Source organism: Onychomys torridus, chromosome 3 (assembly GCF_903995425.1).
Source record: "Onychomys torridus chromosome 3, mOncTor1.1, whole genome shotgun sequence".
Classification (NCBI taxonomy): Eukaryota; Metazoa; Chordata; class Mammalia; order Rodentia; family Cricetidae; genus Onychomys; species Onychomys torridus.
In genome coordinates this window covers 158,784,610-158,810,658 of record NC_050445.1, presented here as the reverse complement: position 1 = coordinate 158,810,658, position 26,049 = coordinate 158,784,610, and the positions used below count along the sequence as shown (strand labels likewise).

General features: G+C 41.6%; 1 protein-coding gene across 4 annotated transcripts in view; it reads right to left on the bottom strand.

Annotated features, from left to right (window-relative positions):
• The window catches only part of Ccdc91 (coiled-coil domain containing 91), a 187,406-nt gene that overhangs the window by 135,520 nt on the left and 25,837 nt on the right, over positions 1-26,049 (bottom strand). For 2 of the 4 annotated variants that reach the window (XM_036182394.1, XM_036182393.1), the window contains exons 2-3: positions 9,079-9,122; positions 6,067-6,145 (exon numbers count right to left, since the gene is read on the bottom strand). In XM_036182394.1, the coding sequence (XP_036038287.1) occupies positions 6,067-6,145; positions 9,079-9,108 (109 nt within the window). In that variant the 5' untranslated portion in view covers positions 9,109-9,122. Of the gene's footprint in view, positions 1-6,066; positions 6,146-9,078; positions 9,126-13,116; positions 13,233-26,049 lie in introns of those variants that run through there. The other 2 variants (XM_036182395.1, XM_036182396.1) reach the window with 2 other exon arrangements.

Genomic DNA, 26,049 nt, shown 5'->3' with positions numbered 1-26,049 from the left:
ATTAAAAGTAGAGAGCAGAAAAGAGCTTCACTCAATTCAGCCACGTGGGGAAGAGGAAAACGGGGACAAAGGAATGCTGTCTAGGCAGTCTTGGTCAAGGTGTGGTTGCAGTCTGTATGTCAGGTGGTCTGACCAGGTGTTAGAACTGTGTGAAATCTCCTTCCAGGGAACAAGCGCTCCCTCTTTTCCTCCTCTCAGCACCAACTTTCCAGGAAATTCTCATTTGTTGGGGCCCCATTACTTCACTGGTCTCTTAGTCAGACTGAGACACAGAGTCTCTTTAAAATGCCGTCTGCCAGGCCAGTTACACTGCCCGTAAGACACAGGTATGTGAACGAGTAATGGGTCACTTTCCAATCCTACCACAGATGCAGATCAGACCAATGAATCTAGTGCTTTTTACTACCATGTACAAACATGCAAACCGCACACAAAAAATATACAAAAAAATGTGTAGACTCAGGTTTTGAGCCCTGGAGATGCATAACACAGATCCTCTGGAAAAGCAGGGCCAATGAAGAGAGGAGTGGGGATTAATAAAACGACCGATTTGCTGTCCTAGGCTTTCTAGCCAGGAGAGTAGAGAACGGAAAGACAGAACCATGAAATCAAAAAGGCATCTGTCTTCCAGGTTCCCCTCTGCCAAGGTCTTGAGAGGAATGTTTGAACTTTCCTGTTGGCTTTGTATGCAAATAGCTCCAGATGCGAAGGAACCACATCTAAGTCACTTGCTTCAGCATCTGCTGGTCCAATTCCCATTATTCCTTCTGCAGGGCCGGCTTGTGACAGACAGTTTAGTCTGCCCTCTTTATAAGCTGTTTTGAAGGAGCTAATTTGGATTAAAGTATCTATCTGGACCACTTGTTTTTCCCTTTGATGGTCACTGAATTCTAATGTGGTCTGTGCAGAGCTGCAAGGAACTCAGAAGCATTATTGGAAAGGACAGTATTCAAGGTTTGTGCCTCCCACCTTGCCTTCTACACAACTTACATTTGACGGTCAAAAGCAAAAACTGAACAATCTTTTGCCTCTTAAAACTGTGCCACCCACATTGTACAAAATGGCTTCATAACACGTCCCAACCTAGTATTCACTGTAGGCAACTACTATCAAAGACTTGAAGCTAACTAAGATTGGGGGTGGAAGGTCTGCCAACACGAAAAACCCATCTGGGAAATCGTTCTGTCCTCCCAGGCAACAGCTTCCACAGTCAAGTCAGAGAAAATGAAGTCCGCAACGCAGAGCTGTGAGCCTGACACTTGAGGAGCCTCCTGATTCTGTGGCAAGGGAATGAATCAATGCTGAACACAGAAAAAAAAAAAAAAAAAAAAAAAACAACCTAATTAAATTCCATGAATTCTGAAACTCTGGGTCTGCTACGAAAAGAGGCACAATAAAGAAATTTTTTAAAAAATACATACAGATGCCAAACCAAGACAATGGAAGTATTAAGAACTAAGAAAGTCAAGTACAGATGAGTCCTTCTTTCTGTCACAAGAACACAGGGGAGGGGAGGTGCAGAGGGGAGAGGGGAGCACAACCAGCATGGAAGGGTAAAGCAAGTGCAGAGAAGACATCACCACACAGGAGCAGTCAAGGCAGATTCCACATCCTCACATCCCCAGGGTCTCCATAGATACATAAGCTTTCATACTCACATGTGCAAGTGTTCACATGCACATTCTATCAGCAGACAATCATTAGTTTCAGGGAAATAAAAGAACAGTGCTCCTTTTATAGACATTGAAAAATTACTATTTTGCAATTTCATAAATAAGAGTTCTTAGTAAAAATAAAAATTGTTACTTTTCTATACTCTTATGAGCAACCATGTTGAAAGTTGTTGAATTATCAACCACACAAATCCTGAAATGGTTTTCCTTCAGAAAAAGTGTTAGAAAAATAAATGACCAATGAAACACAGGCAACAGATACAACCTCTGTTGCTCCTGGACCTGCAGTAAACTGAAACGTGATCAAACATGTACTATTTCTGTCATACAGGAAAAAATAGAAGAAAAGATCAGCACAGCAACTGCTCTGGGCTTCCAAGCATCTGTGGCCTCTTTAAAAACAAGAGCCATCGTGCACAATGTGCATGCAGGCAGAATGCCTGCCATCGCACCCCTGGAAGTCAGGGAACTATTTCTGCCACAGGCTCCGGAGGTGGAACTGAGGTGTCAGGAGACAGGTGTGTTACTCCCTGAGCCAGGTCACAGGCCATGTGACTGGAGCATCATTTCCAGGCCACACATCTTCCACACATCTTCCATACATCTTCCACACATCTTCCATACATCATCTTCCATACATCTTCCATACATCTTCCATACATCTTCCACACATCTTCCATACATCTTCCATACATCTTCCATACATCTTCCACACATCTTCCATACATCTTCCATACATCTTCCACACATCTTCCACACATCTTCCATACATCATCTTCCATACATCATCTTCCATACATCTTCCATACATCTTCCATACATCTTCCATACACCTTCCACACATCTTCCATACATCTTCCATACATCTTCCACACATCTTCCATACATCTTCCATACATCCATGGAAGTCATCAGAACATTTGACTCAGACAGCTCTTAGCAAGTACTGAAGGTTTCCAAGGATGATATATTTTTGAAGCAAAGTTTAGTTTTCTGCTCTTACACCTTATCACTAAGACTATTTAATTATTTGCCTTGGATTGAAAATAACCAGGAAGAGATAAGTGCAAGTAAATCTACTTAGCAGTCATCAAGAATCACAGAGCACTGGCTCAAGGCATCACTACCTTAGTGGTTGTACTTCCAAAGGATTCAAACCAATTTTCTGCCATAAAAAGACTAAAACAGGCATACACAGGATTATAGTTAAAAATCACATAACAACCATCCTCACAGTGTCACTATGCAAAACAGCCAGAAGTAAAAAGGAACCGATGTCTATAATGAATGAATAAAAAATGGGATATTAGGATTAAAAGAGAAGGAAACTGGGACAGATGATGCAACATGAATAAAACTTGAGGGGGTATTCTGATTGCTAAAAGCCAGGCACAGAACTGCAGTCTGTGAAATCATCCATGCTTACACGCCAGGATTCAAACTCAGAGACAAAGCAAGATAGTTGCTGCCAGGGGTAAAGGGAAGGGGGAGGAGAGGTGTTTAATAGTATGAAGTTTCAGCTATACAAGATACAGTATAACCTATACAACGAAGACGGCAAACTTCACCACGACTTTAAATATGAATTAGGAGACACGAAGCACCAAGCAAGTGGAACAAAATGACACCATGACGGAGCTTCAGGTGCTGCTCACAACACAACTAGAAAACGGTCTCAAGGAAGGCAGCTTTTCTCCTTGGCCAGCTCTCACTGAAACGAAGTAACCACTTCAACGCTGTGGGCTGCAGGGAGAAGGGGGCCATGGTTTCATGCTCACCATCTTCCATTACATTCTCCAATTCCCATTAAATGGGTGTCACTGTGCATTTCAGGTTACATGACAGTCAATCTTCTCTGTCAATCTGACCAGATTTAGAATCACTGAGGAGGTACATTTCTGGGTGAGGAAGTTTCCAGAAAGGTCCAACCAAGGAGAGAAAACTCACCCTGTGTGTAGGACAGGGCAGGATAGAATGGCAGCACCTCATGGGCTGGGTCAAGACTGAATACAGAGAAAATGAACTGGCCATCAGCATCCATTGTTCTCCGCTCCCTGCCTACGGGTGCACCATGATGGCTGCCTCACACTCTTGTCACCATGACAGACTGGATCCCCTCAAATCATGGACCAAAATAAGCCCTCCTCCCTTAGGTGGTTTCTTATCAGCTACCTGATCACAAGGAAAGTAACCAAGATGGTCAGAGGCTGCACATGATGAGGAGGGTGAGGGAAGAGGGTGTATGCAAGGTGGTGTGGTACGGATCCTGCCACTCATCCATCCCACCGTCAGTACTGCCTGTCAGTGACACAGCTTAAGGTACTGGAACCCCCCCCCCCAAAGAACTGCAGGCTATACACAGACACTTAAAGAGAGACATTAATTATCCCCAGTGGGGTTTAAAAATTGTCATCTAGCCCTGTTTTAAAGCTATACACTCACTAGGAAAACAAACCTCTTACACTCACTTCTTAACAAAAGTCTTATCTTGACCCTGAAATGAACCTTTCCATCTTCCCCAAAATACTTAAAACTTAAACCAAATGTTTAAGTTATTTTCTAAGATACATCCACAAAAACATTTTTTTCTATATAGATGGTAGACAGGTATGGTATAGAAGGGACTGTCATGTGGTGGTATTGTGTTCCCCAAAATATTGTGCACCCTAATAAACTTATCTGGGATCAGAGACAGAACAGCCACAATATTAAATATAGAGGATAGGCAGTGGTAGGCTTTTAATCCTCCAGTGGCAGAAATCCATCTTTTCAAGGAAACAGCCAGGCATGGTGACACAAGCCTTTAATCCCAAGAAGTGAGGCTTTAATCCCAGGAGTGACGACAGAAAGAGAAATATATATAAGGCGTGAAGACCAGGAACTAGAGCATTTAGCTGGTTAAGCATTCAGGCTTTGAGCAGCACAGTTCAGCTGAGACCCATTCGGATGAAGACTCAGAAGCTTCCAGTCTGAGGAAACAGGATCAGCTGAGGAACTGTTGAGGTGAGGAAGCTGTGGCTTGTTCTGCTTCTCTGATCTTCCAGCATTCACTCCAATAACTTGCCTTGGGTTTGATTTTATTAACAAGACCTTCTAACAATTCGTGCTACACTGTCATGTCTAGTAACCCACTCACGTCACCCTCCTGGAAATGACTTCCACGAAGGTGGATAAATCCTATAGCCTGCATCTACCTGCATCCAGCAGCAGCTGTATAAAAGAGAAGCAGATAGCCACAGCTTCAAGGTCAGCCTTGAGCCAGGCCTGCTAATATGATTTCTGCAAATCAAAGAGGAAATCAGAAGAACACCATCTCCAGATCTGTCTGAGTTTTTTTCCAGGGAAGTGAGGGAAAGAGAGAGAAGAGGGATGAGAGCCTACATACAGCCTCTAACACCAGGGACAAGAGCTTCTTGGAAACTGCCTCTCACATCCAGGTACTGAAGAAGCTTCTCTTCCTCACCTCACAGAATTTGGCATCTCCTTCCTCTTCCATTCCCTGACTGTGAGCATCTGAACTAAGACACAAAGCTACAGCATCTTACAATGCCTTCACATCATTACACAATGTCTTCTCCTTGTTCTTGTGAGAAGAGCAGCATTGAATATGGATGTGTGGGTCTCTGCAGTGAGACACTGAGCCCATAAGGCTTATACCCAGGAGTGGCAGAGCTGGGGAATATGGTGGTTCCATTGTTACATTCTGAGAAACCTTCAAACTGACTTCAGGAGTGTCTGCACTAGTTTGTGTTCCCACCAGCAGTAGCTAAGAGTTCCTCTTTCCTCTGACCCCTCCAGCATGCCCACCAATGTTTTCTAGACCATAAACATTCTGAAGGTGTTCCTCCATCCTCATATCCGCTCCAGCATCCCTATCATTGTTTTCTATATCATAAGCATTCTGGCAGTGTAATTGGGGTTTCAGAGTGGATTTTATGTGCATTTCGAGATGGGTAGGATATTGAACACTTTTTGAAAATATGCATGGGCCAATTGTTATTGTTAATTTGTAATACTTTTGAATGGTTTTACTCTAAAGAAACTACTATATTTGAATAGTAATGGACATCATAAATTAAGATGTAAAATGGAGTCTGCCATGCACAGACGACCCAGGAATCTTCTCAACACCTTCCTAAACCAAGATAAATTTGAACAATGTATGTTGCACTTAAGGTTCATTCAGTTTCTAATCCCCTTCTACAACCAGCCTCCAAGCTAGCATTGAATGTACAATGCAATTCATACTTTGGAAGAAAGAAAATTTGGATTCAGGATGTATGTAGGACACTACATTTTCAGATCAGAAAAAAAAGTGAGAAATAGGTTTTAAAAGCAGCAAAAAAAAATCTTTAAATAGAAGAAAAAGAATCCCATGACCAGGAGGTAGTACCTGCAGGAAAGGTGGCCCAGGGGACAGCAGGGGACACTGCTTGGTTTCCACTGTGTTCACCACCAAAGGTCTCTGCAGCCTGTAAGACAAGGCAAGACCATCTGAAAAAACCTGAAGAGCTCTACTTTTTATCAGGAGTCATACACTCGGCCCCACAGGCACACTCCTGTGACACGCCACTCATTCACTCTCTCTGAACACCTCCCTGGCTCCACCCCTGCACTGGTCCCATCTACAGTGCCCAGGCCCCAGTTCCCAAGTAAAGATTTCCTTCCATATTCCAACAACCTGATGCCAATGAAATGTTTGTTTTTCATGTATCTTCCATCATGTTTTTACTTGTGAACTTTACATTAACTATTCTATTTTAACTCACCACATTTACCCACCCATGTAAAAATTTCCTTAAAAACAGACTGAGCAAATCTTTTATTTAAAAAGATCATTTAAATTAGCATAAGACTTAGAGATTCCGCAAGAGCAAGTGAGCTTGTCTTCTTGAACAATCTACTCTGGTCTCCTGAGCACTAAACACTAAGAATTACAAAAGCCAGCATTTTCAATGACTGGGCTCTCCTGCTTAGTGGCAGCTACTTAAGACAAGGTTTAAAGAGAGAGTACAAAATTTTCTGTCTCTCAGATAACCATTAAAGCAAGATTATTACTGAAGTCAGAGCCATGGTTTCATAATTTTGATTTCTAGTCTGCACTGAGTTGTCAGGCAGTGCAGACAGCAAAGGACATAGTCTGCAGAGAACACAGGACAAGACTGCACTGTCCACTGGCTGTGACAATTAGTGCATTGTACTGAAACACAGAAAAGTCCTTCCACTCCTCCACAGCAGGACTGAAAGCAAGAACACAGGCGAATATAATGAAACCATGTCAGTTAACGCTGCCTCCAGTGTGAAGAGGACCGACACACTGAAGAGACTGAATTCAGTACTCACCTGCGAAAACAACAACCAACTGTGGCCTTTCTGTGGATCTATTATGCTTTAGACACAAGAATACACTTGGATGGGGCCCTTAAATAATAGCTTCCAAGCACCAAGGCAAGCCATAGGATAGTATAAAACATATCTTGTCCTCAATATCAATGGAATTTTAACAAATTTTTAAATGTTCCATTTAACATGAATAAGATTCAAAACACAAACTATTAAACAAAAGTATAAAACACTCAAATGAGCTTTTTAAGAAGCAGTTTGGGGCTTGGGGATTTAGCTTAGTGGTAGAGCGCAAGACCCTGGGTTAGATCCTCAGCACAAAAAAGAAGAAGAAGAAGAAGAAGAAGAAGAAGAAGAAGAAGAAGAAGAAGAAGAAGAAGAAGAAGAAGAAGAAGAAGAAGAAGAAGAAGAAGAAGAAGCAGCAGCAGCAGCAGCAGTTTGGTATGAGACATGGAATGCATGTATGTCTACACTGACTGCCTGCACATAGAAAACCCCTATGTCTACACTGGCCGCCTGCACATGGAGAACATGTGTGTCTATAGTACTTGCCTGTACATGGAGAACATGTGTGTCTATAGTACTTGCCTGCACATGGAGAACATGTGTGTCTATAGTACTTGCCTGTACATGGAGAACATGTGTGTCTATAGTACTTGCCTGTACATGGAGAACATGTGTGTCTATAGTACTTGCCTGTACATGGAGAACATGTGTGTCTATAGTACTTGCCTGCACATGGAGAACATGTGTGTCTATAGTACTTGCCTGTACATGGAGAACATGTGTGTCTATAGTACTTGCCTGCACATGGAGAACACATATGTCTACACTGATTGCCTACACACTGGCAGCTATGAAAGATAGATAGAAAATGACTTGCTGCTGAAAAGAACTACATTATTCTTCCTTGAATAATGCCCCACTTCTACTAACATTCATTATACTCCCTAACTTTTACAGTTCTCTTTTTACCAAATCCAAACTCGGTGAACAACTAAAAAAAAAAAAACAAAGGAAGGAAGGAAGGAAGGAAGGAAGGAAGGAAGGAAGGAAAAGAAAGAAAGAAAGAAAGAAAGAAAGAAAGAAAGAAAGAAAGAAAGAAAGAAAGAAAGAAAGAAAGAAAGTCCTCCAGAGTGTGCACAGTGGATGGTTCCAAGACTTGAGCCCTGGCATTTGACTCTTAATACAGAGATTTTCCTGAAAAATCTGGTTCTGTAAAAATAACTGGGTTATAAAATATTCCAATAAAATGAACACACACTGAAAAGAACCAAGGGAAAGACACTACATACACTACATTTTTAGCTAACAACACCTACTTACAAATGTTCCACCAAAGCCTGAGAGAGCAACGTAACAGCATACCATGATCAGCAACACTGGACATCTATGTCTCACACAGGAAATCCACTCATTACAGGTGGGAACAAGGCTGTGACAGGCTCTGACTCCCATTCTGATAGACGTGTCCCCATCCTCTTCTGACAGTCTGAGTTCTTCCTAACGCTCCATCAGCCTCATTAATTACCCTGATTTAAACCATTCCTATGGCAAGATCAATGCTTCAGCAACAACCCACCTCAGTGTCTGGGTGTATGATGCCTCTTAATTCTCCTTGATTTCAATCTCTGTCTCAGAGTTACATCAAAAAAAGGTTAAGAATGGATCATGAGGGTAGAGGTAAGAGCTCAGGTGGTAAACTGTTTGCCTTGCAAATACAGAACCAGAATTCTTCCTCAGGACCCATTTTTTTTAAAATTTGGACATGGTGGCATGCATTTGTAATCCCAGTGCTAGGAAAGCCGATCCCTGAGACTTGCTAGCCAGCCAGTATAGCCTACTTGACAAGTTCTAGGCCAGTGAAAGACCCTGTGCAAAAAAAAAAAAAAAAAAAAAAGTCAACAGGACCAATAAGACACATGAGTGGTCGTTCTCTGGGCTCTGGACACTTGAGAAAACGCATCACACACACAGAGAATAGATCAAGAAAAGAATGAAAGTAAACACATTGTGGTAATAGTTTGCTGTTACCCAAAGTTAAAAAACAGAGGATACGTACCTCAAAGCCACCAAAGTCATCATCCTCCATTCTTTAGGCAGCACCTGAAACACAGAACAACAGAGATGAGTCACCTGCATCAAAGTGCCCCTGGGACTTAAAGGAATATAGACTCTGAGCTGTAAACTAAAGCTGTTTCATTTGGATTATGAAAGGCCTTCTTAGACTGTATGTGTGCATTTTTTATCACTTAAAAAAACAGCTGGTAATTGGTTTTTACTTTCTGGCAAAATTAGCAATTTCTGGAACTTTTTCAGTAACCATGTATTTTGCCATTTTCTGTTGAGGCTCCAGGAGTGGAAAAATATTCTTTTACATTTTAATTTGCTTTTCCCAAAGTGGCGCTAGGCCCCATCAGTAATGCTTCCTGCTTTCCGAGTCTACTCCTCAGCTGTCTGGCAGCATCAGCACAAACTCCAGTTAAGAACAGGACTGTGGTGAATTTTTGGAAATCTGTCCCCACCACAAAGGTTCTTCCCTCGGTTTCATGGCCGGGCTGAGTTAGATTTTCAAAATTGATCAGCATTTTTGAGCTGTGGCCACGACTTCTGGAGCATTTGATATGTGTATTTTTAGCTGAAACTGCTTTGCACTTCTGGAAAAATGTGGAGCAAGTTACTGGGCTGATCAAGGTAAATCAAGTCATGTGTTCATGAGACCAGGCAGAAAACATGAGAATATCAAGGATCCTTCACACCTCCACTCTCGAGTGGAAGAGAGAGAAGCCGCAGCAGATCATATGCTGTGCTTCTTCCTAAATATACTACAGAGAGAGGGGTTAAGGGTCAAGCCTTAGCACCTAGGGCTCAAAACTAAAGCAGCGGCTTTGGCTCACAACAGAAAGGAAGGAAAATGCCTGAAAAGGCAAAGGAGCAATCGTTACCTACGTTAAATGTTCTCTCCCTACAACTGAGAACAGGAAAGCAGAAACTGAGCGCCATGTGAAGCCCAGCAGACCTTGTCTCCAGTTCACCAGCAGCCATGCTCGGCTTCTTGAGAAACACTGACCAACAACTCCATCGAGAAAACTCCACCCACTTCAAAAAGTAACAGCAAAGAAATACACTAATTGCAGATTGTTGTCACTAAGCCACACAAATTCATTCTCACAAAAAGTAGACAGTACAAGGAATGTATGTGGATGGGAATAAGATAATTTTATAAATAGCACCACTGAGCTACCAGAACTACTATCACAGAGGAGACAGCACCACTGCCACCATTTGCTCACAGCCTCACAGTCTGATGACATTTCTCAAAAGATGTATTTCTTTTTATAAATTTAAAAGTTAAAGCTAAGCTAGTCACATATATGCAGCACCAGACTTCTAAGAACTGTTGATGGTAGTTTGTCTGAAATGGCATCACATTAACCATGTCTCAACTGAGGAAAATCCTCTTCTGATTACATCTGTCAGGAAGGAACTATGGGAGACGATGATAATGCATCCTAATAATTAACAGTTAAAGTGTAAACACCACAAATGTCCTTTCACATCAGTACCACAACTTCCGGAGCCAATTACAAACTATTTTTAGCATCTATGAATGCCACCAGACTCTGGTGTTCACTTCTAAAGACTGGAGTTTTCAGAGTTAATGCTCCTGTGTTTTCACAAGGCACATCCTGACATGGGATGGGAAGGGTGCCAGTGAGCCGACAACATGAGCACACAGCATGGTCGCCTGCGGTAAGGAAGCAGATTCCTAAGTTCTGATTGAGCTGTGCAAAACAGCAGAATGGCGACCACTGATGCTCTAGGTTACAGCAACCAGTACACACCAAAGAAGACAGGACAGAGCTCCTCTTCTATGTTGTCAAAAAACTAGTCACATGTTTTATTTAAGAGTAAATAAATGTGTCCTAGATATCTTAAGATACGGTGCTACAGAAATGCTATTTTAAAGCCAGTGCCTTTCTCCAAATAATTTAGATTCAAACCTTATGATAGTTTCCTTTTGAAAATTTAAGAGAAGAAAAACAACAGATGTTTCTTGCTGCTGACTGTGTATATGTTGTGTTTTTTAGAAACAGGGTCTCACTATGTAGCCCTGACTGTCTTGGAACTTGCTATGTAGACCAGGCTGTCTTCAAATTCAAAGATTTGCCTGCCTCTGCCTCCTGAGTCCTGGAATTAAAAGCCACTGTGCCTGACCTTAACAGTACTGGTTTTTAAAACTCAATTTTACAGTGACCTGAGAAACAGCTCAGTAGATAAATCATTCTCCACACAAGTATACAAACCATTGTTTAGACTCCCAGAATTCACAAAAAAAAAAAAAAAAAAAACAGGCAGATGTAAAATTCCTTTTATAATCCCAGCACTCGGGAGGCAGAGAGAGGGAATCCTGGGGCAAGATGGCTAGCTAGACTAGCTCTGGCTTCAGCAAGAGAGCCTGCCTCAAAAATCAGTGATCAAAAACAATGCCCAAAATTTACTTTGGGACTCCACACCCCCTACACACACATGAACATGCAAACAAGCAACCCACAATACACAAACAGACAAAACAAAAATCAATTTACAACATACAAAGGTAAAAAAGTAATATTTAAGAAGGAAATAGCACAGAGGTTCTTGAGGGATTCTGTCACTTGAATACATTCAAACCTTGGTTTTATCTAAAAGTGTCATGATAAGGCTTTATAAAGCATTTTTGTGTTTAAATTTTGTGATACAGCATTAGAACTGGTGATTACCAGGATGTGCCAACACCACGTAACACCCAACTCACGGAAGGATGAGGCTCTAATTCAGAGCTATATCCCATTAGTTCAGGCACTCGGACTAAAGGTTTTCATAATATCTAGGTTCAACAATCTCAGAACTCCTTATATGTGAATTAACTTATCCTGTTGCTTTATTATTTTAATTCCCTATTCTGCCATCCTCAGTATTTAATAGAATGATGGTACTTTTAAAATATGGTTTGAGAAAAAGAGACCAGAAAGTAAAACATGTGCACAGATAGTGCAACACACCCTCTGGAGTCACTCCACAGATGTCGGTCAAGGTCTCTGAGAAGCTGGTGTGGTGTGGAAGAAAGCACACATCCAAGGGAAAGCACACAAATATCAAACAATGTGAAAACTCTTGAGGAGAACACTGAGAAGGGGGGGCTCAGCCCATTTCCCTCATGCTATCCACAGAAGGCTCAAGAATGGGCCACTAGTAGTTGGTAAAGGTGAGACTAAAAAATCCAACCAGGGTCGGGGCTGCATCTCAATCCCCTCCCCAAACCCATACAGCCAGTGACTTGCAGCTCCTCTCCCAGCAGAACACAGGTTTACTCCACTAGGTGCACTGCAAGGTGAGGTCAGATTACCCAGACACCAGAGTTTCCCTTTAGCTCTTGACTTCTTTGAAGGACAGGCCAGCATAAAGGCTAAAAGGAAGCAAGGATGCTGTACAGCTGCCTGGGTTCAAATCCCAGGTCTGACAAGCACTGTGTACATTGGACATGTAACTGAAACATTTTTGTTACTACAGTGGTCACTAGAGAAATCAAATAAGCTAAAACAAGTGAAACACCTGGACTAAGGTTTATTGAACACAGCCACACTCCATGATTCCATCTCATACATAAACAGGATTCTAAGGATAACCAGAGACAGGAATTGCAGCGAAGACACAGAGACCAGACAACCACACCAACGGTGGAATAAAGCAAGTTCTCAAGCACACACAAGTGTCCCCAGAGAGCTGCCAACAGGAGGTACACCACTGAAATAAGAAAAGGGCGTCCTGCTTGTGAGGGAAGAAAAGGGGAAGGAGGAGAGATTGGAAGGTCTTGGAAATTTAAATTAGGATTGTAGAACTGAAGAACTGTGGAATAGAAAATAAAGGGAAACTCTCTTAAAATGAAGCATATAAAAGAAAAATGGAAAGTGAGTAAAATATAAGAAACTTTCAGTCTAGGTTATGCTATCTAATCATTAGGAATTCTATAAAGAACACAGAACTACGAAATCAACAGCAAAATAATTCAAGAAAACTCTCTTTTATAAAACTTCAGTGCAAATAAGAGAGTACACACCAGAGCACAACACAGTGCACAGAGGATCCAGCGAGCTTCCAGAATGTGAGCAGGCTTCACCCAAGCACAGAGGCTTCACGCAGCATCAGAGGAAGGCAGAAGACAGCAGTGAGGGGCTGTTAAAATTCAGAGGGAAAATGATGTACAACACAGAATCCTATAACCAGCCAGGCCAGTAACTCACTGAGTTCAGGAAAGAACAGTCATATCCACCCCACCTATAAGTTCTCAACATGAGCTTTTATGCTCTTTCTTAAAAGTCTCTTGTGGAACTGGGGATGTGACTCATGGCAGAGTGCTTGCCCAGCATGCATAAGGCCCTAGGTTCTGGGTTAAATCCCTAGAGCCACAAAAAGACAAAAAAATAAATAAATAATTGTGGAAACCAAAGGTGTAAGACAAGGAAGAAGATTTGAAAATGGAAAATACAGCCTCTCAGGCTGAGTCTGATAAACCACCTCCATGTCACGGCTATCCCAGAAGAACCGACATTCAGAAAGTTCCTGGAAGGCACTTAAAACAAAAGAAATTAACAGACCACCTCATATGGCTTACCATCATGAGTGGAATTTTCAACACTTCGAGGCAAATTGAGGGTTGCATTAGTGAGTACAGTGCTAGTCAACTGAACACAGAAACCAACAAACTGGACAAGAAAAGTAAACACCCCAGTTTTGCACTGAACACTATATGACTGCAGTGATACAAACACTGAGTAGCTAACTGTACCAAAATCACCATGTGACCACCGAGAGATAGTAAGAAGAGGGTAGGGAAGGCGGATTACATCTTTCCTACTAGCAGGGGGCAGGTCTGCAATGGAAATCAAAATGCAGCCATGATAAGCATGGTTTGGATATACTTGTCCAAACACCGTGTCCAAACATGGCAGTGCAAGGAAGCAGAAAACACAGGTGGACGTTGCTTTGTAGAAAAATAACCTTTTGCAACTTTAAATCATGGGCAGAAAAGCAAAATGTTATAGTCCAATCTACCTAGCATTTCCATCCAAATACTCAGCAAAAAAGTCAAAGCAAGTTTGTTTCTTTCAGAAACTAAAGCAAAGCATACACGTTTTAAAACAACATTTTACCAGTAAAGAAACTGGATTGATTTTATGTTCCTCTGCTACATTTTCCCACAGTGCAAGTATTTACACACAAATAAACTATGCCTCTGACACCAGAGCTGCTCAAAAGCAGACAACCAGAAAGTCTAACAGAGAAAGAGCCTTCAGAGGCTACATGTGGGCTACTGGTGTCTCAGAGGCCCTTCTGCTGACCACAGGCCACAGAGCACCTAATGCAATCACTGCCCAAAAGGAAAAGGTCAGCCACTCCCTCACAGACCACACCCCTGCCTGGCCGAGTTTTTCTCTGTAACTTTCTGACTTTCCAATGATTGCAGGTGAGGAAGAAAACATGACAAACAGGATCAGCAGCAAAGACTGTGCATTGCAAGTCTCACTGCCTGAAAGCAGGATGGCCGGCAGCTCATCAGCTGTAGAAAACCTGAGGGAGTGCAGAAGCACAGGGTGTGGCCTTACTTCTTAGCATAGCGCCTCACACTGGCAGCTGCTGGACCATTAATTCAAAGAATACTTTTAATTGGTGCTTCGGGAATGATGACTAATGAGAAAAATCTGGTAGGCTCTTCTTGTCAGTCTCAGCTTGAAGACATGTGACAAAGTCCTGGCACCATTTCAGTCCCCACAATTAAAAGCAAAACTACACCAACATGTCCTGGGAAATGCCACCATTGTGTCACAACAGACACGGGAAGGCATCAGTGCTGAGGATCCCGTGCTGCCTCCACCCAGTCTCCCATTCCTTCAAACTGATGAACCATTCACTACCCATTCTGCATCTACTTCCAACAAGAGCACTGTTTTATTTCAGCTACTCTTTTTATCACACATTTGTGAACATGTATGTGCAGAGTCAGAGGACAGTTTATAAGAACTGTGGGTAAACGCCTTTCCCACTGAGCCATTATCACTGGCCCAAACTGTCAACTCTGTGTAAAGTAAGCATCCTCTAAACTGGAAGCTAGTGTTTTACTTTTTTATGGCAGTTTTTGATGAAATATTCTATTTTTTAATAACTGGAAGCTAGTGTTTTACTTTTTTATGGCAGTTTTTGATGAAATATTCTATTTTTTAATAACCAATTTTAATCTTTTTAAATCTTTTGTTCTTGCATATTTTCAGATATATACCTGCACTTGCTACAAAGGAAACTAACATTTTTAGACATTCAAATGTTTAAGCTAGCTACAGCTTAATATTTACATTTAGTAAAACCAAAGATCTAATTTCTTTTTTTTTAAGTATGAACATTTTTCCCCATTTCCTTCATTAACCTGATACTGTCTTTATCATACAACACATTTAATGCTGTGGAGCAATCTTTGTATACTGTAAATATGTATTACTCTCATTGGTTAATAAAGAGCTGACTGGCCAATAGCTGGGCAGGACAGCCAGATTAGGAGCATTCTGGAAAGAAGGGCAGAGTCAAAAGAGTAGCTACCAGACTGAGAGGAAGCAAGACATGCCAGAGAAGTAAATGCCAGAAGCTTGGGGACAGCACATAGATAAACAGAGATGAGTTAATTTAAGTTGTAAGAGCTAGTTAATAATAAGCCTGAGCTTCAAACATTTGTAATGAGTGATAAGACTCTCTGAGTGGTTACTTGGGAACAGCTTTCGGGACAGAAACTTCCACCTACAATTTATTTTGGAACAAACAGACCCATGAATGTGTGTGTCTATTTCTAGCTGCAGAATTGTTTTGATGGAAATGACACCCATACAACACTGAGGAGTCCCACCCTAAGCCTGGCACACATCACTAAGGTGCACCATGGCTTATCAGTGAAGTCTGTCATTTCCTGAAAGAACTTTTATGCATCTCTCGTCAAATTTATCCCTGATGCTCTATGATTCTAGTGTCTCCTTTTACATTACCTAGCAGTCCACTGCTGTTAGTTGCATACCAATGCCACTGACATAACTATGTTGGACATCCATCTTTCTCTGGTAAGCTCTCATTGGTAATAATTTGTCTGCACATTCTTTCATGGTTCTTTTATATGCAAATGATCATTTTTGTCTCCAAACAACAAGCTTTGTTTCCTTCATTACAATTCCCACTCCCTCAGGTTTTGTCCCCCTTGTCGCTGTGCATGGGCCATGCTCTCCACTACTGTGCTAGGTGCATGATGTCATGTAACGGACTGCACTTGCTGAAGATAATCTCAAAGCCCTCTCCTAACCCACGTGCCCTTCTAAAAATGGATGCTAGCACTGTCTTCTCCCTGACCAACTGGAAGACAGCCAAGCACCACCATGTATGGGAATGCAGCATCCTCTAGCATCTGGCCCATATCTTGTCTCTGGAATACAGATGCCAGGATGCAGAAAGACCACAGAAGCCCATACAGAGACCATCTAGAGAAGCCATGTGTAGGCTTTCCAACTGATTGCCAACTACTGGCATCTGATCTCAAGATATAGGAATGAACATAATTTCAGATGATTCAAGTCCAACTACCAAGCCACCTCCAGTGATCAAATCATCCCACCTGAGGAACTAAAAGGGAGAGCGAGACTGAACACCATTTTCTACAGCCCACTCCCTGACCTTGGAACCCTTGGTAACAAATGTTGTTTATACCACACATTAAATTGGGTGTGACTGTTTTGGATATCGCTCTGTACAAATAAAATGCTGTTTGGCCAGTGGCCAGGCAGGAAGTATAGGCAGGACAAAAGAGAAGAGAATTCTGGGAAGTGGAAGTCTAGGGGAGGGACACTGCCAGCCACTGCCATGAGAAGCAACATGTAAAGACACCGGTAAGCCACAAACCATGTGGCAAAGTATAGACTAACAGAAATGGGTTAATTTAAGATAGAAGAAGTAGATAACGAGAAGCCTGCCACAGCCATACAGTTTGTAAGCAATGTAAGTTGCTGTGTGTTTACTTGGTTGGGTCTGAGCGTCTATGGGCCTGGTGGTGGGTGAGAGGTTTGTCCTGACTGTGGGCCAGGCAGGAAAACTCTAACTACATGTGACTTTACCATTCTTGGTTACAAAGACTCTTCTACCATTTCCCCATAGAGAAAAGAGGTCTGCTGACAACAGTTTAGTTGGTTCCTAACAGGATAAAAGGGTCTCTCCTGCCTGTAATTTGCTGAACCTCATCATCAAATGAGGTTGTCACACAGTGCTCATACTGTTCTGTCACTCAAGGAGTTGGGGTCATGGTGGCCATCCTGGCAGAGCTGGGATAAACCATCTGGTAACTGGACTGTTTTATTCATTTGTTAATATCCTGTCTGAGATCTCTAGCCTACACTGAACCAGGAAGCCCCTCTCACTCTCCTTTCCATAGAATCTTCATCTGATTTAGATATCAGGTCTGAGCTGGGCCCTGAGAACTGGCTGAAAATTGTTCCTTTTTTCTGCAATTAAAAGAGATTGCATCAGAATGGAATAATCTATTTCTTAGAATTTGGGTAGAAAAAAATAACAACTTGCTTAGCAAATCATATGAGCCTGTTGCTTGCTTTGTGGGAAGATTCAGTTTCTCGTAATTATGGGACAATTCAGATTTTTTAATTTCAACAGGAGTTTTTGTAAGTAATATTTTTTCTAGAAAACCTATTTTTAAATAGTTGGCATACCATTAACATTACTCTTGTTAGGCACTTTTAATGTCTGATTTATCTGCCATTCTAGTCTCTTCATTTTATATACATTAAGCAATACCTTATTTAAATGGTCTACATCCTATGGGTTTCTGCTGTTTCACTTTTTATCTCTGGTTTGTCCCAACACTTGGACTCAAGACGTATACTGCTGAACTAACCGGCCCAGAGAACTAGACTGGAACCCAAATGTAAACACTGAACACACACCTGAGACATAATTACAAACTGTCTTATCACATTCTTCCCTTAAAAAAGAAAAAGAAGAGAAAAAAATAAATCCAGATCATGGAGTTGTTGACCCACATATAACATTTTTCTAATTTCACTTTAAAATGTGGCTGACACTTGGTCCCATTTCATTGTCAAAATACTGTAGAAACACTTCACCATAATCCTACCTTTTCCGTTTGCATTTCAGTTTCCTTCTAGCACACAGAAATACATCTAGACTCCACATGCCACTTCAAACTGATTTTACATCCAATGTGTTACAAAATACAGTGTTAGGTTTGTTTTGTTTTGTTTTTAAAGATTTATTTATTTATTATGTACACAGAAGAGGGCGCCAGATCTCATTATAGATGGTTGTGAGCCACCATGTGGTTGCTGGGAAATGAACTCAGGACCTCTGGAAGAGCAGTCAGTTCTCTTAACCTCTGAGCCTTCTCTCCAGCCCCCAGTGTCAGGTTTCTAATGACCTTACAATGGCATTTTGCATGGCTCCACTACTGACCAATACTCCACCAATATGCAAATTTAGTTATGAGCCAATTATTAAATATCTAAGATGTCTTCATGCATTAGTTTTGTTTTCTTCTTTTAGGTCATAAATTTAATGTAAACTCCCAGATTTTTGAGCATTTAACTCAAAAACTATGGAGTCCCTGTAAGATCATGCGACGAAGTTTCCAAAGGAGCTAAACTGTTACTATACAACTTGCAAAACTTTTCAAACGTATCAGTGTTCACTTGGACTTTAAAGTAGATATATGAGCTAGGAACAGAAGAGGTAGGCCTCCCCAACCAGGAGCACAAGTGGTCATCTAGTGCCAACATCTAGTGCCAACAGTCATCATGAAAAACAAGTATTATTACACAGACTAAATAGCTTATATTTGTTATTTGTGTGTGTGTGTGTGTGTGAATGCATGCAATAGCAACTGATTTAAAAAAAAAAAAGGAGGCCATGAATTTGAAATAGAGTTGGGGGGGTTGGAGGGAGGAGAGGAAAAGCAGAAATGTAATTATAACTCCAAAATCACATACAAAAACAGATTTCACACACATGCTAGCTTTGACACTGCAGGGTCTTAAAGTAACACACATTTTTCACCATCTCATACTTTTCTCCCACAGGAACTTCTGCATGAAAATGTGCCCTGGTTAGGCCATCTACCTGATTTATTCTTTCCAATGGCAACAAGAATGCACTGTGTAAATCTACAATGCGAACATATTTATCTGGCAATCCCCCTACTGACAGACACAAACTGTGTTCAGTTACATTACTACAAACAGAAACCCTTCCATGCTGAGTATGTTTCTATGGGCTGGACTCCAAAAAACAGAAGCGCTAGGTCAACTGGCATATGTATTTTTAATTTTTATAGCTAGTGTCATATCACTTTCCAAAAAGGCTCAACTAATTCACATTTCACAGCAAAATATAAAAATAGCCTTCCTCCTCTGTTCCCTCCACTTTCTCCCCCTTCCTCCCTGGCTGTCTGCACCAGTCACTAGTGAGTCTGATGCCTTTACAGCTTTCCCTGTTGCTGGACTTGTAGGTTTGCTTCTGTGTTCTTCGTTCATTCCTTCTGTTGCTGTTTCTTCTCTGTCAATATATAACGGATATCAAACCTGTCTTGTCTCTACACTGAAAATATTTTACCAAATGCACTGTTTGTATTTCTTACTCCAAAGTTAAGTTCCATACAAATATCTTTCTTTATTCACAGCTTGCTCACCAGAGTAGCTGAGGCCTCCTGGCCTCTCTCACCCAAAGAATGTACATATGATCTGCAGCATTCAGCATGTTGTTTTTATTAAGTCTTTCCATGTGGAAATGGTGTGCTATATAAGATAGCAATGCAATCTGACTTCTTCCCAAATCAAGGTCCAGATGCGGGGGGTGGGTGGGGGGGGGGGGGGAGTTAGAGTCTGTGTGTGTGTGTGTGTGTGTGTGTGTGTGTGTGTGTGTGTGTGTGAATCTTTCAAATTGAGTCTCCACATGTTCCTGTATAGGCATGGCATCTGTCTCAAGACTCTCCACCTGGTCTCCTACTTCACTCTCTTCAAAGCTACACTGGTTAGATTTTGTCAAAAAGCTCGAGTCATCTTGGAAGACAGAACCTCAACTAAGAAAACACCTGCATCAGAATGCCCTGTATCCAAGCCTGTGGGGGCATTTTCTTGATTAATGACTGATGTGGGAGGGCCATGTCCATGGTGGTGATGCTAACCTGGGAAGGTTGTCCTGAGTTGCGGCAGAGAAAGCCCTGGTAAGGAAGCCAATAAACAGCACTCCTCTATGGCTTCTACTTCATTTTTTGCCCCCAGGTTCCTAACCATAAAAGTTTTAATTTTACATAGTCACTCAGAGAATCTATAGCTTATATATTTTATATATAAATACATTTGATATTTTATTTCTATGTTACATATGTTTATATAAATATATATATAATTTTATATTTTATATAAAATTAAACAGGAGAACTTTCCCATGAAACACCTCTATCTTCAGATATAAAATACTTACACAAAAGGGGAACAAAGGCAATGGCTAGGAAAAATAATTTATTTCTATGAATCATGTAATAGAGTAAAAATACATAAGAAATTTAATGAGTCATTTCCAATAACAATGTTTTACAAGTCACTGGAAATAACCATTCTTTGCCTAGAGAGAAGAATCTCTTTCGGTTATAGTGGAATTCACATCTGAAAGCAATTCCTCTTGGCAATATCATGTAAGCAGGTGCCAATACCAATCACAAGAGAGCATTTTCATTACTGTTGTATTTAAAATATAACCACTGCCATCAGTAATTACAATCTATTGATACTGATTAATAAAATATATAAATCAAGGGGTCTTAATTTATATACTTCTAGCATCTAACTAAGCATGACACAAACTCCATAAATATCGACAGATGTCAAAAGCTGCATTAGCTGAAGATGGAGCTCAGTGGAGGGGCTGCCTAGCAGGCTAGCATGCACAATGCCCATGGTACATCCTCAGTACCAGAAAACAAACATTGGAATGAAGGCAAGAATGTGAAGTGGGGGAGGGTGAATTCAACCTCTATTCTATACTCTGGTAAAATATTTGGGTTCTAAATCCAAAGAATAGAATATATGACAAATGTTTTAAGTCATATAAAAACTCTTTTCATGACCACCTACTCTACCCTAAAACTACATAAACTAAATTACCAGGCCTAAATATCAGACAAATGACCTTGTACCCACTACAATGCTTTTCAATTAACAAATAAAGTTCTACTCACAAGGTGAGTTCTACAGGTGGATGACAGTGACTATAGTATAACAGTACTTATGCCAATGGAATGTGCACTTCAGAACCTAAAAACCATCAACTTTGTGCTATGAATATTTTACCACAACTTTTAAAGAGAAAGATGGCAGGAAGAGCTGAGCCATATGTACCTGGCATAAGTCCCCCTGAACTCAGGGTCACAGATCATGATGAGTCTGAGGATGGATGGCATGGCCAGAGATGACTTATCCCAAAAGCTCTCTCCAACATCAGCTGAGAGAAGCCTCTCTCCACATACCCTTGATTGTAACAAGATAGAAACCCAATATAAGAATGAAAAATAAACAGAAATAGAGGTTTCTTCCTTCCAAACCTGAAAGATGATCTCTAAGCATAAGAGTTTGGTAGTTAGATGACCTTTACAACAAAATAAATAAAACAATGACCTTATTTCACATATGAAACGGCCCATGTAAACACCTGATGGACAGCCACAACTAGCAAAAACTGGTATCATGGGGTCACAGTGCCCTGCCGAAGGAGGCACTGTCACTCTGGAGACACAGTGATGCCTGCTGGGATCTCTCACCCACAGGGAGTATGTATGCTACCATTTCTGACCACTGTTCAGAAAGTTTTCACAATTGGAGTAATCATTAAAAGCCACAGCATTATTTCAGCAAATTAAGACAATTTAAAGGCACACTGTACAAGTCCATGTACCCAACTGTCATACAGACCAAACTAATCCACATAGCACAGAAACCTGGAAGCCAGCAGGCAAGGAAGAAATTTGGCCAAGATGTGCTACAAAGGAAATAAGGAAAAAAATGTTATAGCACATGAGAATGTTCTTTTATGGGGAAAGTTTATCAGAATTCAAAAAGATATATTCACACAGTTGTTTTATAATATATACATGAATGTTAATACTTGAAAATTAGGGCGTTCATGAAGGACAAAACTGCAGAATGAACTGATGATATTTATACACTGAGGAAAACGGTGTCTTTTCACACCAGAATTACACATGACTGAGGCAAACACCAACAGGCAATATGGCAACAAAACACAGACCATCATTTCTAACTTACGAGGTTTTTAAGGTGAATCTTAATTATTTAAGCAAGCACAGAGTCGGGAACGGCTATAAGACCTTGTGCCCCGTTTGATCTGCCCAGCTTCTCCCCTTAGGTCTAAGCAAGCTAGCCCACCAAACTCATCACACTAAGTGCAAGGCAGGTATAGTCTGGTGCAATGCTGAACTTCACTTTTTATTTCAAGTGCAGGAAAACTTCCTCTCTTGGATATGTGTTTCTAAGAAGATGACTGTTAAAAACCTAATAGTACTTTATACAAAGTCCTTCATTAAAAAAAAAAAATACTGTGAATTTTAAACTATGCCTGTAATTTTTGAAAATATGAAAAAAATCTCAATGGTTTTACAGTCCACCAAGTTCTGGCATGCAATCTTAGTATTCTTCCCTAAACTTCCCAGAGTAAGCAGGAAGGAACTGTTTAACAGTGTACAAGACACTTGTGTGACTGTCCCATTCCCTGGACCCTATGGCAAGCAGAAACCAATGCAAGTTAACAAGTGTCTATCCATAGCCAAGGCCTCCCAGGACGCAGTCTGTGGAAATGCACCTGACAGCACCTGAGATGGTGTTCACTTGCCTGCTGGGACCCAGCATTAACCCTCAACTGCTGGTTTCCAGTTCATTCCCACAGTCCATACATCAAACCCAACATGACACCACACAACACTGATGCAAAAACTGTTGTGAGGATCAAAACAGTAAATTCACAATAGCACTTCAATTCCTAGGACTGTCTTGGAGCCTATGGCACAGTCTCATCCACAGAAACACCACAGCAGCAACTGAACTAAACACTGGGACGTGCTGAGCTCAGCTTGGATCTCAACATAGACGTCCCTGCTTCCAGGGCTGTTGGTACCAACACAGCCAGCACACTGAAAGTGCACAACAGAAGCACTGCTGATTTCAAAACCAGTTTCAAGTCAACCAGAAATCTTCCTCCCTGATGGCTACAACTCACAGTGCAGGAAAGCACTACACGGACACAGGCATGGGTACACACACACACACACACACACACACACACACACACACACACACACACACACACACACACACACACACACACAGCAAACACACACACACACACACACACACACAGCAAACACACACACACAGAGACACACACAAGCACACACACAGACACACAGCAAACACACACACACACACACACACACACACACACACACACACACAAGCACACACACCCACAGCAATACTCTTACCTGACAGCTGGACCCTGCATGTTACAACAGAGATCTGCCAAGCGAGAAGTGCTTACTGGGTCAAGAGTGGTACAACAGTTAGGGGAAACTGGTTGCTTTCTGACTGGGTTTGAGGTGTGCTCCATGGGTGGGAATTTCAAGCCTGGTACTATTAACCTATACAAAAGCCCATGCAGGATGTGCTGGTTTGAATGAGAATGGCCCCCATAAGTCATATATTTGAATGTTTCATTCCCAGTAGGTGTTTGGGAAGGATTAAGAGGTGCGGCCTTGTTGGCAGAGGTGTGACACTGAAGGTGGGCTTTGAGGTTTCAAAGGCCCATGCCAGGTTCAGTCACACTCTCTGCCTGATGTGCCTGGATCAATATGTAAGCTCTCAGCTACTGCTCCAGCACCATTGCTGCCTGCAGGATGCCATGCTTCCCACAACGATAGTCACAGTGCCTCTTCGGATCAATAAGAACAGCAAGGAGAACAGATGGTAAGATCACAGGCCATAGGGTAGGACCTGTTATTGTTATTTTCCTGAGTGATCAGGCTGTGAGCTGCCTTCTAAACATTTATGGCCATACCCATGGACCTGGGCCACTCTCATCCTTGGTCACAGAAGCTTCTTTTTGCAGTGGACAACAGTCAATGGAGAGATGTCAAAGTATTGAGAATAAGACCCTACGTGGGTCATCTTTACCACTGATGCCCGTTCCCGAAACAGCATTCCTCACATATCTATTAGTTGTTTTTATATACTCCTAGGAAAGTCTCAATTGTGGCATTCTGCACACTTATTCATTAGACAATTTGTTCCTCTGTTGTTCGACTGTAGAAACTGTCCATTAACTGAGACCCTCAACCGTCCTCAGAAACACAATTTGCAGTTTCAACTTCCCAGTTTGTAGGGTGACTTTTCATTTTGTTCCATTTCCTCAGCTCCATAGAAGCCTTTTAGTTTATCAAGATACCAGAACTGCCAGGTTCAGTGTTCATAACAGCCAAAATATGGAAACCACATACATGTCTACCAATGGCAAAGAAAATGTGAGAGGGAGAGATGGACTGAAATGGAGTATTACTAGATGTTGATGGGTGGAGGACAGTGAGGCAGTTCAGCAGGTAAAGGTACCTACAGCCAAGCTGGATGGCCTGAATTTAACCCCAGGACATACACAGTGGAAGGAGAGAATCATCAACTCGCACAAATTGTCCTCTGATGTCTATACACATGCCTCATGGCACATGCATGCTCATCCACCAAGAAAGAAAGAAAGAGAGAGAGACAGAGACAGAGACAGAGAGACAGAGAGAAAAGGAAGGAAGGAAGGAAGGAAGAGAAAAAGGGAGGGAGGGAGGGAAGGGAGGGAGGGAGAAAGGAAGGAAGGAAGGAAGGAAGAAAAAGAAAGAAAGAAAGAAAGAAAGAAAGAAAGAAAGGAAAGAAAGAAAGGAAAGAAAGAAAGAAAGAAAGAAAGAAAGAAAGAAAGAAAGAAAGAAAGAAAGAAAGAGGGGGATACTAACAGAGATAGAGTAAGAAATAGTGTTACTAGAAACAGACAGCGGGGAGGCAGGAAGAGACGGGGGAGACTGAGGTCGAAGGACAGAGGGTAAACACAGGCATAAGCATCATGCACAGGAGAGACGAAGTCAAACTGCATCACTGTGCTAGAAATCTGGGCTCACTATGCAAGAAGTTTGCTGCTCTTGCCCCAAAAAGGAACTGAGATAACTGAACTGACGCTAACCTCGTTCAACATGGTAATGAGAACTTAAACAAAAGAACGATGCCCTGAAAATCATGAAGTGAGTGAGTACACAGACAGAAACACGTCCAATGTTACAGAAGTCATGAAAACAGGCAACAAATGGCTTCATTGGACTGGGGAGGTCATCAGCAACAGAGATGGGGTCAGTCGAGCCAGAAGGGCAAAGCACTGATCACACTGTGGCTCAAGGCAGCCCATGAGCCTAATTCCCAGTACCTGTCTTCTCAGGATTCTACACTCCCATATCTAGTGGGCATTGTCCTTTTAGTCTGAAAACTTAATTCCTACTGAAAAGTTGTAAAGAGCAGAAGTGAGGAGTAGAAAGTCTTAGAAGGTAGACACACTCGCCTGTAATTCAGAGAAAACCCATGGGTCAAAAGGCTTCAACAAAGAAATATGTGATCTGTGTCTCCTGGAAGTAGGCACACCATATTGCAGAGTGGAGACTCAACACTCACCTCCAAGTCCCTTGAATCTGATCCCCACCTGAGCTACACACAGAAGCTAGAAGCAACATCCCAGAAATGTTTGAGGCATTGACCTGCCTGTCCTTGAACTAATCGAAAGCAAAGAAGAAACCAGGCATTTCATTTAGACTAATCAGCACAGAAGCTGGGATAGGCAGTTCCCACAGGCC